Source organism: Ornithodoros turicata, chromosome 7 (assembly GCF_037126465.1).
Source record: "Ornithodoros turicata isolate Travis chromosome 7, ASM3712646v1, whole genome shotgun sequence".
Classification (NCBI taxonomy): domain Eukaryota; kingdom Metazoa; phylum Arthropoda; class Arachnida; order Ixodida; family Argasidae; genus Ornithodoros; species Ornithodoros turicata.
In genome coordinates, this window is record NC_088207.1 from 58,187,635 (window position 1) to 58,203,504 (window position 15,870).

At 48.7% G+C, this 15,870-nt stretch overlaps 2 protein-coding genes across 2 annotated transcripts; both read right to left on the bottom strand.

Moving 5' to 3' along the window:
- Positions 1-7,044: 7,044 nt before the first annotated feature.
- LOC135400665 (uncharacterized) lies at positions 7,045-8,970 on the bottom strand. Its single transcript, XM_064632495.1, has one exon. It carries the CDS (start codon positions 8,968-8,970, stop codon positions 7,045-7,047), a length of 1,926 nt encoding a protein of 641 aa, XP_064488565.1.
- A 116-nt stretch (positions 8,971-9,086) lies between these two features.
- LOC135400666 (uncharacterized) lies at positions 9,087-11,589 on the bottom strand. Its single transcript, XM_064632496.1, has 2 exons — positions 10,068-11,589; positions 9,087-9,712 (listed from the first exon to the last, which is right to left on the bottom strand). Exons 1-2 carry the CDS (start codon positions 11,587-11,589, stop codon positions 9,087-9,089), a joined length of 2,148 nt encoding a protein of 715 aa, XP_064488566.1.
- Between the last annotated feature and the right edge of the window lie 4,281 nt (positions 11,590-15,870).

A 15,870-nucleotide genomic window follows, 5' to 3' on the forward strand; every position in this document is an offset into this window, starting at 1 on the left:
TAAATGCTCCGCGGAAAAAGTATTTGTAATAAAGTATATAAAATACTCAAAACTGAAAGCAGTTTGAGTAGAGTACTAAATACTCTAAGAAGTATTTAAGATACTCTTCAAAGTACGTTAGTACTAGCAGTAAGTGAAACGCGTATCATCTGAACACTAATCACTGTCACTATCAAAATATCACTAATCACTAAGTATTATCACTAATACTTACCATTACCCTTCTAGTATCTCTCTTATTAAGCCTTTTATGGACTTTCCCGACCTTGACCTCCGCAGAAGATACATTCGCCTTTGCTTGTTTCATTAGTTCCTGGTTGTTGTCCATATTTTACCTCATTTTCTTTTGCCTGCTTCGTATGTGTCCCCGCGATTGGGTCATTCATTGAACCTAGAACCCACCAATGGACCTACATCTCAGTGTTTATTTTCCTTTTCCCCACGCGCAGTCGTTGAATGGAATGGCCTTCCCCAGTACTTGGTCACAATCACAGATCATGCCGCATTCAAACACTCACTGTCCATGTACATATGTGTCTGATACGCTTGATAAACATAGGATCCAATGCTTGTTGAGAAGTTGACGCGTTAGACGCTTGGCGGCGCTGCGCGCATTTTAAGTGGGCGTTGGTTTCAATGGTCATTGAAGACTGCCCTTGTGACAGGGTTATTAAAGGGGCAGTGAAAGCTGTCTCCATAAATGTTTTCGTCTTTGGCTGCGGCTGATTGCGCAACAGATAAGATAAACTATTCCGCAATAATGATGATAATAATAAGTTTAATGCCCACAGACAACCCGAAGGTCTGGGGGATCTTATAGGTGACCTCTAGAGCGCGAGAGCGGACTTCGATCTGCGCGCTCTCTAGAAACCCTTAAAGGGGCACTAAACCCCTTTAAGGGTTTCTAGAGGGGCGCAGATAAGAGCAATGATGTATCAGTAGGAACGTGTTCATTTAACTGAGAAATATCTTTCCTTAAGTTACGGAGGTCGACAACGACGTACTAGCGCAGTAATTACAAAACGCGTTGCGCATTATTTCTTGAACATGCTCAGCCCTCCAAGTTCTCACAACGATAGAAGCGAAGTCATTTTGACGTTTCGTGCGGGCCATGAAACCCTGCGGGCCACTGACCCTAAGGGTCAGTTCTCACTTGGCGACGTCCGACGCGGCGTCGTGAGCGGGCGGCGGAAATAGACGCGCATTTCCGGAGTCGGGAGAGGAGAGACGTCGAGTAAAAAAAAACTGCCATGCCGAACTTTTTTCACGGCGTCGGCGAGAGCTGCCGAGAACAACAGCTGGCGACCAATAAGATGACGCAGAAAGGCCGCGCCTCCTGATTTCTCGTCTGCTGTGGACGACAGAATGACACTGTGGTGGGAACATGAAAATCGTGCGTGCTGACAGGGCGGCGGAAATGCTCCTCTATTTCCGCCGCCCGCTCACGACGCCACGTATCGGGCGTCGCCAAGTGAGAACTGGCCCTTATGTTGCTGCATTCTTCACGAACAGAAAGGAGATTATTTTATAAACCCAACTTATTCTTTGAAGTGAAACCCCTCCGCAGCCACGAAGTCGCAGCAATGCGACAGCAAACAGGTTCGGCGGTCCTCTCCCGCGGCTGACCTTGTGGGAGACCAGGATTGGTTGACGACGCAAAACGTCATTCGGGGATGAGTCTGCCCCGTTTGCTGTAGCCGAGTGACGTTTGCTGACGTATTAGACGAAGGAGAGAGAGATGAGCTAATTTGGCCTCCTTGATCCGCTTTTTAAATAGTTGAAGCGCTTCAGCTACACAAAGTCTTCCACATCTTTAGGTAGAGTGAAACCCCTGCTTTCACTCTGTGCAGTTTTTTAGACAAAGTACGACCATGCCAACCATCATATCGAATGATATCGTTATCTCCCCTCATTTGTTGAAAACGGGAGGCGTACGCCCTTTTCGTGACAATTATGAACAGCATAAGTGTCACAAAAAAGGCGTACGCCTCTCATTTTCAACAAATCAGTGCAGAGAACGATATCACTCGAGAGGATGGTTGGCCAGGAGAGTGCTATGCGGTGAAGTTGATTTCTAAGAGTGTGTTATTAGAAGGGGCGTGAGCCACATGCTGGGGCGAGGAATGCGCCATGAGCGTTGCCTTTCGTTCTGGGGCGTCGGAAGTCCCTCGTCACAGGCAGGGGCAAGTTGAAGTTTGGTTATATATATAAAAAAGCGAACATGTGCAAGAACGGAACATGTGCATGCGAAATAACGAGTCTTCGTTGCCACTGCAGAAAAAGGCGCTCTCTGCAGTAACCAAACTTCATAAAAGTGAACATGCAAGTTGTGTAGAAATATTCCTGATACTACACTCCTGATCACCAGGTACTCTGCTCAATTTCCATGCACCGGGGGCCTGCATCCAGAGCTCATCTGGGGGGCAGCCGCCCCCTCGTCTCTGCTTTCGTCGCAGCAGTCGTGCTTACCACACAACGAGTTACTAATGTAGTGCGCAACTTAATTTTGTTCCCGAACGGTTATCACCTCGACTACTATATCGACTTATCAGCCAGCATGCAACTTGCACAGTCAACACGAGCACGACCGACAAGCGCTGCGACGATAACCGCAATGGGAAGGCAACAGTTGTCCGTGAGTTCCGCGAAACCGTGCACCTGCACTCTTAAAAATGAACTTCACCGCATAGCATGCTCCTAGCCAACCATCATCTCAAATGATATCGTTATCTGCCCTGATTTGTTGAAAACGCGGGGCGTACGCCTTTTCTGTGACACTTATGCTGTTCATAATTGTCACAAAAAAGGTGTACGCCCCCCGTTTTCAACAAATCAGGGCAGATAACGATATCATTTGAGATGATGGTTGGCTAGGAGCGTGCTATGCGGTGAAGTTCATTTTTAAGAGTGTGGATCACGACAGACTCTTCAGTGTATCCGGAATGGCTTAGCACGGACCTCTCTCCCTTCATCTTTCCCAAGCGCGCGGCTGTTACAACTACGGTTGCGGAGTTGCCACTCCGGGGTTGGAATGATTCCGGAATCATTCCACAATGATCAGAGCCCGGAATGGAATTGGAATGAAATGGCGGAAACGGTCCTGAGAATGGAATGGGAATGAACTTAGGCGTTTTTTCGCAGGCGGAATGGAGTTGGAATGTAATGGCCTGGGTGCCACACGGTCAAGGGCGATGGTTTGGTTTGGTTTTAAGAAAAAATAAAATGGAGATTTTGGCTTCACCAGTGTGAGGCCCGCAACCCCATATCGCTTGCACCAGTTACTTTAGTGGAAAACTCCCGTAATGATGATGCCAATGAAAAGGAGGAGGAGGAGGAGGGTGAAACAACCTTGTCTTTGTGCTTTTTCCTTACTTACTGGGTAATGTCAATCTCCTCTATAGCACTGCTGGGCCAGCGAGTACGGTTACTGGTCCTAATTCTTTTATTGGTGGAATTAAAGGAATGGAATGGGGTTAACAAGCCATTACAGGAGTGGGAACTGGCCATATACCTTTTCATTCCGAGGAATTGAAAGGAATGGAATTATCACAAATCTTCATTCCTCGGAATGGAATTGGAACGGATGGGTGAATGGGTGATTAGGTCGTGGGCTCCCTTCGTCAAGCACGTGAAGCAATGCAGTCGGTACAAAGCACCATTATCTTTTTTTTTTCTTTTTGCACCGGAGCGCTTCATGTATCCCCTTTCATCACGGATAACTCTACATGCATTGCGCGTATGATATAACATACTTTACTCTCGCGTAGCATACAACTTCAATTTTAAAACGCTATTTTGCAGAGTGGCCAGGTCGACTGCAGTTACTACAGCCAGATGCGTGGACAGTGGAAACTTGGAAAGTATCAGAATGGCATCTCGTGCGATGTGAGTGATAACCTACATTATCCTACTTACGTTTTATTATACGTGTAACGACAAAGATGCACCGCTGAGCTGACGTATAGTTCAAGCAGTCACAGGTAGAATGTTCTGGGACATTCCGCCCTCTAGGTTCGTAATAAGAACGCACGCTATCTTTCTTTTTCCACACGATAGACTGCCAATATGATAGCTACAGCTACGATGGCGTTTGTGCACACAAAGATATGTCCAGTGACGCTTTGCTTTCAATTATTATAGTACAACAGTCGAGGAGACGGTGTCTGTAAAGATGGACTGTGTTACTACAACGAGAAAGGTTCGTCCAGCACTCAAAACAGAGGAAGACCCAAAAACCAGTACAAGGAAGAAGAAGGAGAAGAAGAGGAAAAGTGGGACAGAAAATACATTGTTCTCATTGAGAAACAATTTCACATATCGCGGCCGTTATTTGGCAGAAAAGAGGCAATAAAGTTTAATTTCACAATGCCGCCCCGGGTGAGAGTGCGTCGATTCGGGTACACTCTTAAAAATGAACTTCACCACACAGCACGCTCCTAGCCAACCACCATCCCGCATGGCTACGTTCTCGCCCCTGATTTGTTGAAAACGGGAGGAGGAGCCTATTTTGTGCCGTGCATAATGGCCACAAAATAGGCTCCTCCTCCCGTTTTCAACAAATCTAGGGCGAGAACGTTGTCATTCGGGGTGATGGTTGGCTAGGAGCGTGCTATGTGGTGAAGTTCATTTTTAAGAGTGTATATACGTCTGGTCAAGAGCTCTTCAAATACACATTTTATGTAATTATGAGAGACATTCCGAACAAAAAAAAAAGAAAAAAGAATCGTGAAACGAACACGGTTTGGCACAGTATATAAGGTCTTTGCCCACGAGGCGGCGCGACGCATCGGAGGCGAATTTGTGTATGAAGGTGGCGTTGGAAGGAACCGCAATGGGTGCCGCTGGGGTCGCTGCGTGAAACCACAATAGGACTACGTACTTCGAAGGGTACGAATAAGCGCACTTGTAAGGGATCCGGATAAAATGTTCCCAGGAGACGAACAACCATAGCCAAAAAAAAAAAAAAAAAAGAAAAAAAGAAGTCCTCCGTGTAGTAAGCGTACACTCTTAGAAATGAACTTCACCGCATAGCACGCTCCTAGCCAACCATCATCTCGTATAATATCGTTATCTGTCCTGATTTGTTGAAAACGGGAGGTGTACGTCTTTTTTGTGACACTTATGCGGTTCATAATTGTCACAAAAAAGGCGTACACCTCCCGTTTTCAACAAATCAGGGCAGATAACGATATCATTCGAGATGATGGTTGGCTAGGAGCGTGCTATGCGGTGAAGTTCATTTCTAAGAGTGTATGCGTTCGGGAAAGAAGGCACACTTGTTTCGGGCGCCGCTTCCATTTTGGAATCATTTGAATTACGCCCAGAGAGCGCGGCGATGATCGAACACTCATTTCAAACCACTGGCAAATCACAAGCGCGTTCGTATCTTCTGATGTAAACAGCACAAACCTTCAGAACTAACAGCACGTTCAAGCCGTCACTTACCGCCCTTGCTAACCCCGAACACTTACGTCGTACGAAAGAATACTCCTGGCTGGCTCGCGAGTACGGATGCCGATGATGGTGAGCAGCGGAGCAGCACAGCAACCAGAAATTTGGATACTGGAGCACAAGGGGATTTCTGCTGCTCGGCTGCGCCACTGCTGTATGCGCTGTTAAAACAGAACTTCATCACATACACTTTAAAAACAGAACTTCACCCCATAGCACGCTGTACGCCAACCATTGCCAAGAATGATAAGGTTACCGATTCTGATTCGAAGAAAGAGGTGGGCGTACGCCTTTTTGTGGCAATTATCATATATCGAAATTGCCACAAAAAGGAGTACGCCCACTACTTTCCTCGAATCAGAAGCGATAACCCTATCATTCGTGGCAATGGTTGGCGAACAGCGTGCTGTGCGGTGAAGTTCTGTTTTTAGAGTGTAGCGCGCTCCTAGCGAACCGTCATTCCGAATGATATCGTTCGGTGTCCTTATTTGCTGAAAATGGGAGGAGGTGCATATCTCGGACACATTATGCTTGTCCCAGGTAGGCTCCTCCCCCTGATTTGAGCCAATCATGATACAGAATGGCATCATTTGGTATGGTGGTTGGATAGGAGCGTGCTATGTGGTGAAGTTCTATTTTAACAGTGCGGGTCCGCTCGTGTCGCTGCAGCCCTGTTGCTCTGCTGCTGCTGCTGCTCAAATTGAGGCTGTATAAGGAAGCAGGAGACGTCCGTAAGGATCGGTGGCAAAGCTTTTAATGACAGTAATGGCGGAAGAGAAAATCGAGGGCGGAAGCTCACGAGCTCCCGTGTCCCTGCGATCCTGTCGTCTTCCTTAACACTCCCCGGCGCGGAAGTACAAGTCAATCAGCTTCCAATTTGTAGAGAAGTTGTACTGGCCGGCTTACGGTTTTCCCTCCTGGCAAGTTGATCCTACAGGGTCTAACCCTTCCATTTGGGCTCTGTGTTACGTGGCTCACACGTCCTAGAGGCCATGATGTTCGCGGCCTTGACTCTGCAGCAATGAGTACTAGGTCCCCGACGGCGACGCTGTGTGATGGTACGGGCTTGCAGACGTTGGCCGATCTCAGGAGGAGGATGTACGTTTTAACCCACTTCCTCCAGCATTGGTGAGTCAATTCTTCCCGATACATCCACCGTCGTCTCAACTGTTGCGCTGTAGATGTTGTTCCTGCTTCGGGTTCGCCACACGGAAGCGCGGTGAGCCTTTGCCCAATCAGAAAGTGTGATGGCATGACGGCAGAAATATCGTCTGGATCTTCGGACAGATACGTCAGAGGCCGAGAATTCATCACCGCCTCCACCTCTGTGAGAACGGTAGAGAGTTCTTCGTAGCGGAGGGCGCTTCGGCCCAGGACTGTACGCAGGCAGGTTTTGGTACTGCGAATCAGGCGTTCCCAAAACCCACCCCACCATGCTCCTCGCTCCACTATGAATTTCCAGGTGATCCGTCGTGCAGTCAAGAATACGTTTACCCGAGCGTTCTGTGACAACCAGGCAGGGGTGAGTTCGCGACTGGCTCGCTTGAATGTCCGAAAATTGTCTGAATATATAGTGGCGGGTACGCCCCGTCTTCATACGAACCTTCTAAGAGCCATTAGGAAATCCTCGGTAGACATAGACTTCGTGAGCTCTAGGTGAACAGCCCTAGTGACGGCACAGGTAAAAATCAGGATGTAGCACTTTCTTCCGCCGCCTTTTGAACACTTGTGGTACAGTGGACCCGCAAAATCGGTGCCTGTCACTTCAAATGGTGCGGACTGTGACAAGCGGTCTCGTGGTAGCGGAGCGGTAACTTCTGTGCACGCCTGAACCTTTGTTCGTCGGCAAGTGCGACATCCATTTACGATCCTCTTCACAGCCTGACGACCACGGAGAACCCAGTACTCTTCCCGGAGCGCGGCGAGTGTCTCCTGAACTCCAGCATGCAGAAGCCTGACATGAGCCCGGAAAACTAAAAGAGCTGTGAACGGGTGGTCAGCGGGAATGACGATGGGATGCTTCTGGGTCTCTTCAAAATCGCTGTACTGAAGGCGGCCCGTCAAACGGAGAACGCCATCGTCATCATGGAAGACAGACACATTTTGTAAGGACTTGTGCACCGCGGGATGAGAACCGAAAATTTGACGCTGTGCCGCTGTGACCCAGTATGTTTCCGCTGCAACTACCTCGGCGGCCGTCAAAGGTCCCCTCCTTTCGGCTGTGGTATGCCTGCCGTTGTGCAGGAATCTTGACACCCAAGCGGTAACTCTCAGCAGCCGGTGGAGCGAACTGTATTTGGCAACATCCATTAGGGTAGTAGTAGCCAAGATGGGTACGCAGCACGCCGTCTGGGCCTTTGTTTCGTTTCGTACCTCGACGCAGGGTTCATCTGGAGTACGCCATGCTGGAGGCCAAGACTTTTGATCCATAAGCCACGAGGGCCCCTGCCACCATACACTGTTGTTCAGCAATTGGAGACATGAAGTGCCTCTCGTGAGAAGATCCGCGGGATTTTCTTTGCCGGGGCAGTGGCGCCACTGACTAGGCTCCGTACCAGCTCGTATCTCCGACACCCGGTTCTGTACAAAAGGTTTCCAGTCGTTCGTCGATCCGTAAATCCAGTAGAGTGTTATCTCAGAGTCCGTCCATAACAGAGTGGGTACGGTGGACAGAGATAACGTCGTCTGTAAGAATCTCATAAGCCTGGTCGCGATGACGGCACCCATTAATTCGAGTCTCGGTAAGGAGACCGTTTTGACCGGGGCCACCCGAGACTTTGCCAAAAGAAGATCCGCACTGTAATGACCGTCCCTGTCGAGCGTCAACAGGTATGCGGCCGCACCGTATGCTCGCGGACTCGCGTAGCAAAACATATGCAGCGCGATGCTGCCCTCCGACATCTTCCCGCCGAGCCGCCGTGGTAACGAGACGCGAGACAATAAAGGCACCTGCTGGCACCAAGACGACCACACTCCCACCAGGTCTTCTGGTAGTTCTTCGTCCCAACTCATCTTGGAGAGCCAAATCCGTTGTAGCAAAATCTTGGCTGTCAACACGAAAGGCGCCACATAGCCCAAGGGATCATAAATGCGAGCCACTGCTTGCAGTACATATCGTTTGGTATTCGACCGTCGCTCCAGGAACTCTGATATTGACTTCAACGGATACCGAATTTCATCTGTCTCGATATCCCAAACAATTCCTAGGACCTTCCTTAGTGGCGACGTGGTCGAACTTCCTGTCCCATCGGCGTCGAAGGTAGCCCGGAGATGAGCATTATTGCTCGTCCACTTAACCAGTTTCATGCCCGAGTCGCGGAAGATTTGCCGCGACTCGTGGTAAACAGTAAGTGCCTCTTCCGGCGATGGCATACCAACAACGAGGTCGTCTACATAGAAATGGTTGGAAAGTAAGGACGCCGTGCGTGGGTATGTTTCTTCTGCTGCTCTCAGGTGGTGACGTATAGTGGCAGCAAGAAGAAAGGGACTGGACTTGGCTCCAAAAGGCACTCGTGTCATGCGCCAAATTTCTACTGGGGGCAACGGTTCGCCTGCCCGTGGCGTCGTGGCATACCACAGAAAACGCAAACAATCTCGGTCAGCACTGTCCAGCACGATCTGTAAAAACGCCTTCTCTATATCCGCTGTGAGAGCCACATGATAAGATCGAAACCGCAAAAGCAATTGCAGAACGTCAGGGTTAAGGTTAGGGCCGGCGTGAAGAGCTTCGTTGAGAGAGAGAGAGAACCGTGAGCCTTCGACGAGGCATCAAACACAATTCGAACCTTTGTTGTCTCGCGGTCCCTTCGGATGACTGCGTGGTGCGGCATATAATAGAGAGGCCCGGCCACCAACTCCTGTTGTAGGACCCGTTCAGCGTGTTGAAGACGCAAATACTGACGTATGGTGGAATCGTATTCTTCCAGCAACGTTTGGTCTCTCCGTAATCGTTTGATGGTACTATCCAGCCTCTGGACCGCCAGCTTCTTGTTGTCACCCAATGCTTCAGGCGCTTCCGACTTCCAAGGCAAGCGCACGGTGTAACGACCGTTTAACAACTGCGCTGTGGACCGGAACTTGCGTAGGACAGTGTCACCGTCGGAGTCGGACTGGTGGCGATCAATTATGCCCAAATGCTCTAACTCCCAAAAGGCGGAGAGTTGCTGGTCGATGACGTTGGTATCTTCCTTGTGCACCTCAACATGGAGAACATGAACCGACGGGATGTGACAGTGACCACCGCTGGCATTTCTGCCTGAACCTTGAATCGTCCACCCAAACAGAGTCAACAGCCACCAGGTAATCTGATAAACGGGCGGTTGCTCCAGTCACAACTCCCCAATAAAAGTCCGCTCCAATCAATAATGAAATATCGGTGGGAGATGAGGGCTCGTCAGCAAGCTGTAGACCCATATTCTTGACGTGTTGCGCTGAATGCGAATCGAGAACAGGCAATCCATCGGAGCAGATGTCGGGGTATTCAACCGCCTCGATTGCCATACATGATGCCGAAAATTGGCTGCGCAAGATAACCCGCACGCATCGATACTTCGTGCAGCTTGACGCAGTGTTTCCAAGGGCCCCAACATGCAAATCTTAGGATCGAAGCAGTGTACATCCGAGCTTCGTCGACATATCCTGTCGAATAGAACTGCGTTGGCTGCCGCCATCCAGAAGTATGCGTGCGAGACTTCTCCGGCCATCAGTTCCTTCAATCCACACCTTGGCTGTTTGCAGAAGGACCGCCGCGCCTGGCAAAACGGCAGAGGATGAAGAAAGAGATGTCACAACAGTTCCCGTAGACGCATGCACCGTCGACGGCTCTTGTGCTGTAGACTGAGACGACTGCGGGGACTGCTCAGTGCTGGACGAGTTGACTCCGGGGCACAGCTGAGTAAGATGACGTCTATGGCAGCGATCACACTGCAAGACCCGCCTTACCCTGCAATCCTTCGATATGTGCGACCGTCGTCCGCAAAGGAAACACCTGCCCTCCCTGCGCAGGATCAGCCGTACTTCCTCAGGGCTCAAACCAGCAGTGCATCCCCCCAATCGATGCTGTCCGGACTTGCAAAGCACACACGTAGGAGTGCTTGGGGCAGCCATTGCAGGTGCTGGATCTGAGACAGACGACGCGGTTGCTGTCAGCGAAGATGCAGAGGCTGGGGTCGGCTCCCTGCGCTTGGGAACGTCATCTGCCTCCCTTCGGGCTCGTTCCCGACATTCAATCTCATTCTCCAGGAAATCTAGTAGGGATGATAAAGAGTCGCCGTTGGTGTCCTTGCCTTTGTCCTTGGTTCGGTAGAAGTCCATTTCGAGGTCTCTAGGAATCTTCTTCAAGATGACCTGCCGAAGCGGAATTGCGTATTGTGCTGTCGTAACATTTAGGCTCTCCAGGTTCCTGATGCGCACTGTAACAGTCTCGTGGAGCTCACGCAACCCCTTTACGTCGGTGCTGGACCGAACAGTCCTGAGCTCGAAAAGGCGCCCCATGTTTTCGGTCACAAGAAGGTCGTCCTTCCCAAATCGCTTCTGAAGTATGCCCACGGCAGTCGTGTAGTTCTCATCGCTAATTGAGAGACCTTCAATGGCACGGGCTGCTGGCCCAGAAACGAGAGAAACCAGGTACTTCAGCTTGTTGACATCAGTGAGACGTTCGTTTTCATGAATACTCGCACGGAACTGGTCCCAGAACCCCTGCCATTTAGATAGGTCGCCGCTAAAGGTGTCGATCCGCAGCTTCGGTAGAGTGACTCCGGTAGACGGACTCCGATCTCCTGAGGAGGATCGTCGAGGTCCCGTAGCATTAACGCCGTCACTTGCGGTAGCCAAAGATCGGGATGCGGTCGTGGAGTCTAGTGCGGAACACACTTGGAACTTGATCGCAGTGACTGACACGAGGTATTGATCGCAGGAATTACACTCGCTCTCTATCAATTCCTCCGGTATGAGACCCTGAACCTCTCGGTCCTTTTCTTTCAAGGTAGCCCACTTCGTTTCCAGAACCGTCAAGGTTTGCTTCAGTTGCTCTCTGGGAAGAGGGGTCGTAGTCAAAAGCGTCTTCAGATCGTTCACCGTTCGGGTTATCGACGACCTGGCCTGACTTCGAAATTTCCTTATGCGATCGAGATCCTCCATTTCCTTACCAGCGATGAGAGTCGGTGCGTCCTTATAGCCTCCTCAATGCTTCCTAGTCGTAAGCTGACCCAGCGAGTCCCGGGTTTCGGCACCAGTGTATAAGGAAGCAGGAGACGTCCGTAAGGATCGGTGGCAAAGCTTTTAATGACAGTAATGGCGGAAGAGAAAATCGAGGGTGGAAGCTCACGAGCTCCCGTGTCCCTGCGATCCTGTCGTCTTCCTTAACAGAGGCTATAGGACTCCGGAATTAAGCAACGTATTACGTGTAACAATCAGTACGCCGTGCCGTCACGCTGCTCTTGGAATTTCTCTACAACTGTGCACTCGTGAAAAGAAAGAATTCGCCAGTCTCATTCAGGGTGTACGTCGGAACAAGCCGTTGTATGTTTCTTTGTGACCAGTATCACTTCATCTTGTGTGGCGAATATCACAACGTGTAACAACGTAATGGAGAATGTTGTTGACGATGCCAGTCGAACTGCGTTTTTCGACTGTTCATGTGAGCCACGGGGACTTGTGAACCGAGTTCATGTTATTTACGGGGCGCTGCACCTACACCCCTCGTTGGTACGTCCCCCCCCCCCCCTGGGTCAGTCTAACCTGATACCCAAAGCAACGTCTTCTGAGAGGCGCATCTGGTCACTGTTTCTGGTGCCTCTGTCTCTCCCTAGTCTTTTTGTAAATAAAATAGCTAGCTTTCCAAAACTACGAAACGGTCGTGTGTTTTCTGGCCTCTGCGAAGTTCGGATGCGCCACCGACGTTGAGTTCGACGTACTTACACTTGTGTCAAAGAAATGGTTTGGAACGAATGATTCTGTTCAACGTTTTGAAACGTTCATATTTCAGTCAATGAACGCAGATCAGAAATGTGGAAAGCAGGTTGAAAAGCATGATAACGAAGAATATTTTGCCTGCGTTATTGTGATCGCCTGCTGTTATGGTTACCAAAATAACATTTTAACCCTTTAACGGGCGTTCCTACAACCCATGGTCAAATATTTTTTTTAATGCATTTATGAAGCTTCAACGAGTCATAAAGCTGTGAAGCTGCCAAGGGGCGAAGAATGGGACAACACAACAGAAACAGCTTACTCTCAACTGAACGTTTACTACAAAGTCGCATTCCTTCGCCCGTTGTCGCCCTTGGCAGCTTTTACTAGCTATAGGAATAAAGAAATACTGGTTGATCATTTGAGAAGTGATTTGTTTTATGGACTACGCAATTGATAGCCGAACGAACCAGGGACTGGTCGAGAGTGGGGATTGGTGTGGTGGGACTCATTATTTTAGCTTTCAAGGGTTTTAGGCTCGAAATTTCGCAACGTTAATACGAACATTGAGGCGACATGCTCTGTATCACCCCCCCCCCCCCCCGGGGATGTCACGATATTACACCGTTAAGAATCCACCGTTTAAAATCCCAAATGCTCAAAATCCCAGATTTCTAAATTAAAGCTTTAATGCGAAGAATGGCGGAATGATAGTATTGAATAATACATATTACTGACAAACCTCGCAGTATTGCGTGATTTTGACGTCAGTAGAAATCATTGTCGCGAATAAAAACCAGATTTTTCGCGACCGCTATGCTTAGCATGGCGGTCACATCAGAGCCGCAAAAATTATTAGATTTTGGTTAGGTTGGGCTAGTTTTCAGTGGTTAGATAAGTTTCGGTGTTTTTTGACAGTTCACCACGCCGTTGGGGGGGCTACCCACAGTTGGGCACGCACGCAACGCTACGCTAGGGCCGTTTGGGATTTTGTGCATAATGAATTTTAAGCGGTGGATTTGATAGGAAAAAAAAAAGGAAATGTGAGCCCGCTCAGCGCGGGATAAGCTACTCCAGATCTAGTACAGAGAAAAAAATAAATAAATAAAAAAGCGTCTAAGGAGACGAGAACTCTGCGAGGTTACGAGACTCTGAACGAGGGTTACGCGTGAGCGCTCTGCACCTTGGCGATAAATCGCGGGTCATCCGCCCAGCACTTTCACGACGCCAAACGGTCGGCTATCTAGACGGTTCATGGATCTCTGAGGTCGCAAACGGGCAGTGTGATACCGCGCACATTGTAGAAGAATCATGTTCACCTCTATCGGGTCGTTTTCAATGAGTGTAAGGTCACGAGAGTGACACGCAAGTTCGAAACGTCGAAATTCTGAAGGAGACATCTGCCTTCTGACAGCTCATCCGTATACACTCTTCCGATCATCGAAGAGACATTGATAACATGTTTACGATTGATGGTGCTATTGTCCGTCTAGAAAAAAATACTGAAAACTGTACGAAAGAGACATTGTTTACGGATTTTTCAGAAAATAAATCATACTTGCGTAGGCCTTTGTTGTGCGTAGCGGTCTGTCCGGTCTGCGGAGGGCGCGTTTCTCGTTAATATGGCAGTTCGCTTCACGACAAAAATCCCCGGTGACGGGGAGTGGTCACAATAACGAGGTTTAATCGTAATGCATTGTCCGTGATCCTACAGTTTCCTGTTTTCTCTTATAATTGCGCATTGTGTGAAAGGTTAGGTCGCAATCAAGTGCGGTTTTATCGAGAAATGTCGGGAATAATGAGGGCGTATTTTTCACGTCCGGCCGCGTGATCCCTAATTTCCGTTCACATTGTATAGCTTTACTTGACGTGTCTTTCCCACGACCCTGATACGTATATAAGCTTGAACATTCTCCATCGGTGGTCATCTTACGTTTTCTCCTCTGGAACTAAGAGCCACTGAGAAGCACCATGAAGGCAGTCATCCTCCTCGCACTCTTCGTCACCGTAGGTGAGTGTCCGGTACATTCTTTTCAAAACCCATAATTTTACAGAAGTAGCTGTTAATGGGGAAACTTTTCCCTCTGGGTCCTCCATCTACTACTATCCATTAAGCTTTGTAAAGTTTAAATTCAATTCAATTCAATTCAATTCAAATTCAACGGGAAGGTGTAGGGAAATCGCTGGGGCTGCATCACAAAATCCCCGGTTTCGGTGAAGCGAAACAAGTTAAAATAACCGCTCACTTTACAGATCACAAGGCTGTACTCGTCACTGTAAAGTAGTTGCGCGTATATCAGCGATAACAGTCTCACCCATCCACACAGAACAGCTACAGCCGAAATTCACGTTACACAATCATAGCCGCCCTGCAATTTTTTAACGCAGCAGTGCCAAGTAGGTGCTAGTTAGTGCTGTTACGGAACAACTGGCTCTACATTGTGCGGATTAACGAATGTCTCGTTGCTACTGCATGGGAACTTACAGAAGGCGCTGATTCGAAACGAGAATTCATGAGGAGGATACTATAGCGCTGTGCCCCTCCGTGTTAGGGTTGCCACTTTTCGTAGTGAAAAATACCGGCTGAGGGAAAGAAGGTGGAATAGAGAGAAAGGAGGAAAGGCTCGCGGGAAAGGGAAGTGGGTGAGGGGCGGAAGAGGAGCTCAAGACAATACAAGGAAACGTGTTTCTGTGTGTAATAATAATAATAGTAATAATAATAATGAGTAACTAATGAAAGAACTAGTGACCGCGGGGTTGGGTCTGTGCTCCAGAGTTATTCAAGCTGTAGTGGAATGTTGAAGGGAAAAGCCCCTATGAAAGGTCTTGAGCCACAAATACCGGCAAAAGGTTGCCGGTATCACCTTCCTACCGGCAACCCGCAGAGCGAGCAAATAACCGGCCGTGCCGGTATAATACAGGCCTGGTGGCAACCCTACTCCGTGTCCTTCTCTGTTCTTTTCCTTTCCTTTTGTTTTCTTCATTGCCCTTCCCCTTTTTTTTTCTTTTCTACTTTGTCTTCCCTTTTCTTTCCTTCTTTTCTTCCTTGTGTTCCCCTTTCCTTTTTTCCTTTTCTTTTCTTCTTTGTCTTCCCTTTCCTTCTCTTCTTTTCCTTTTCCTTTCTTTCCCCCTTTCTCCTTTTTTCTACTTTTCCTTTCTTCCCCCATTTTCCATTTGTTTTGGGAATAGCAAGCCGACCTCCGTCTGGCTGACATTTTCTTTCTTTTTTCTTCATAAACATATCCCCCCTTCCCTTCTGTTTGGAATTCGAGCTTTCTGTAAGATGTAACGAAGGACGTTATGAAGCTATAATCTCAATACGATTTCCATTTCAGTGGTAGCGAAGTTGGAGACACACCAGGAGACAAAGCCAGAGACAGCGCCGGAGCCAGAACGCGTGTGCCCGGAAAATACACCTGTAATGAGTATTCCGTCGACGCCGTTATGACATCACAACACCCCCTTACATTCAGGCGCAGAATTTAGACGTTTGGACATCCTTAAACATAA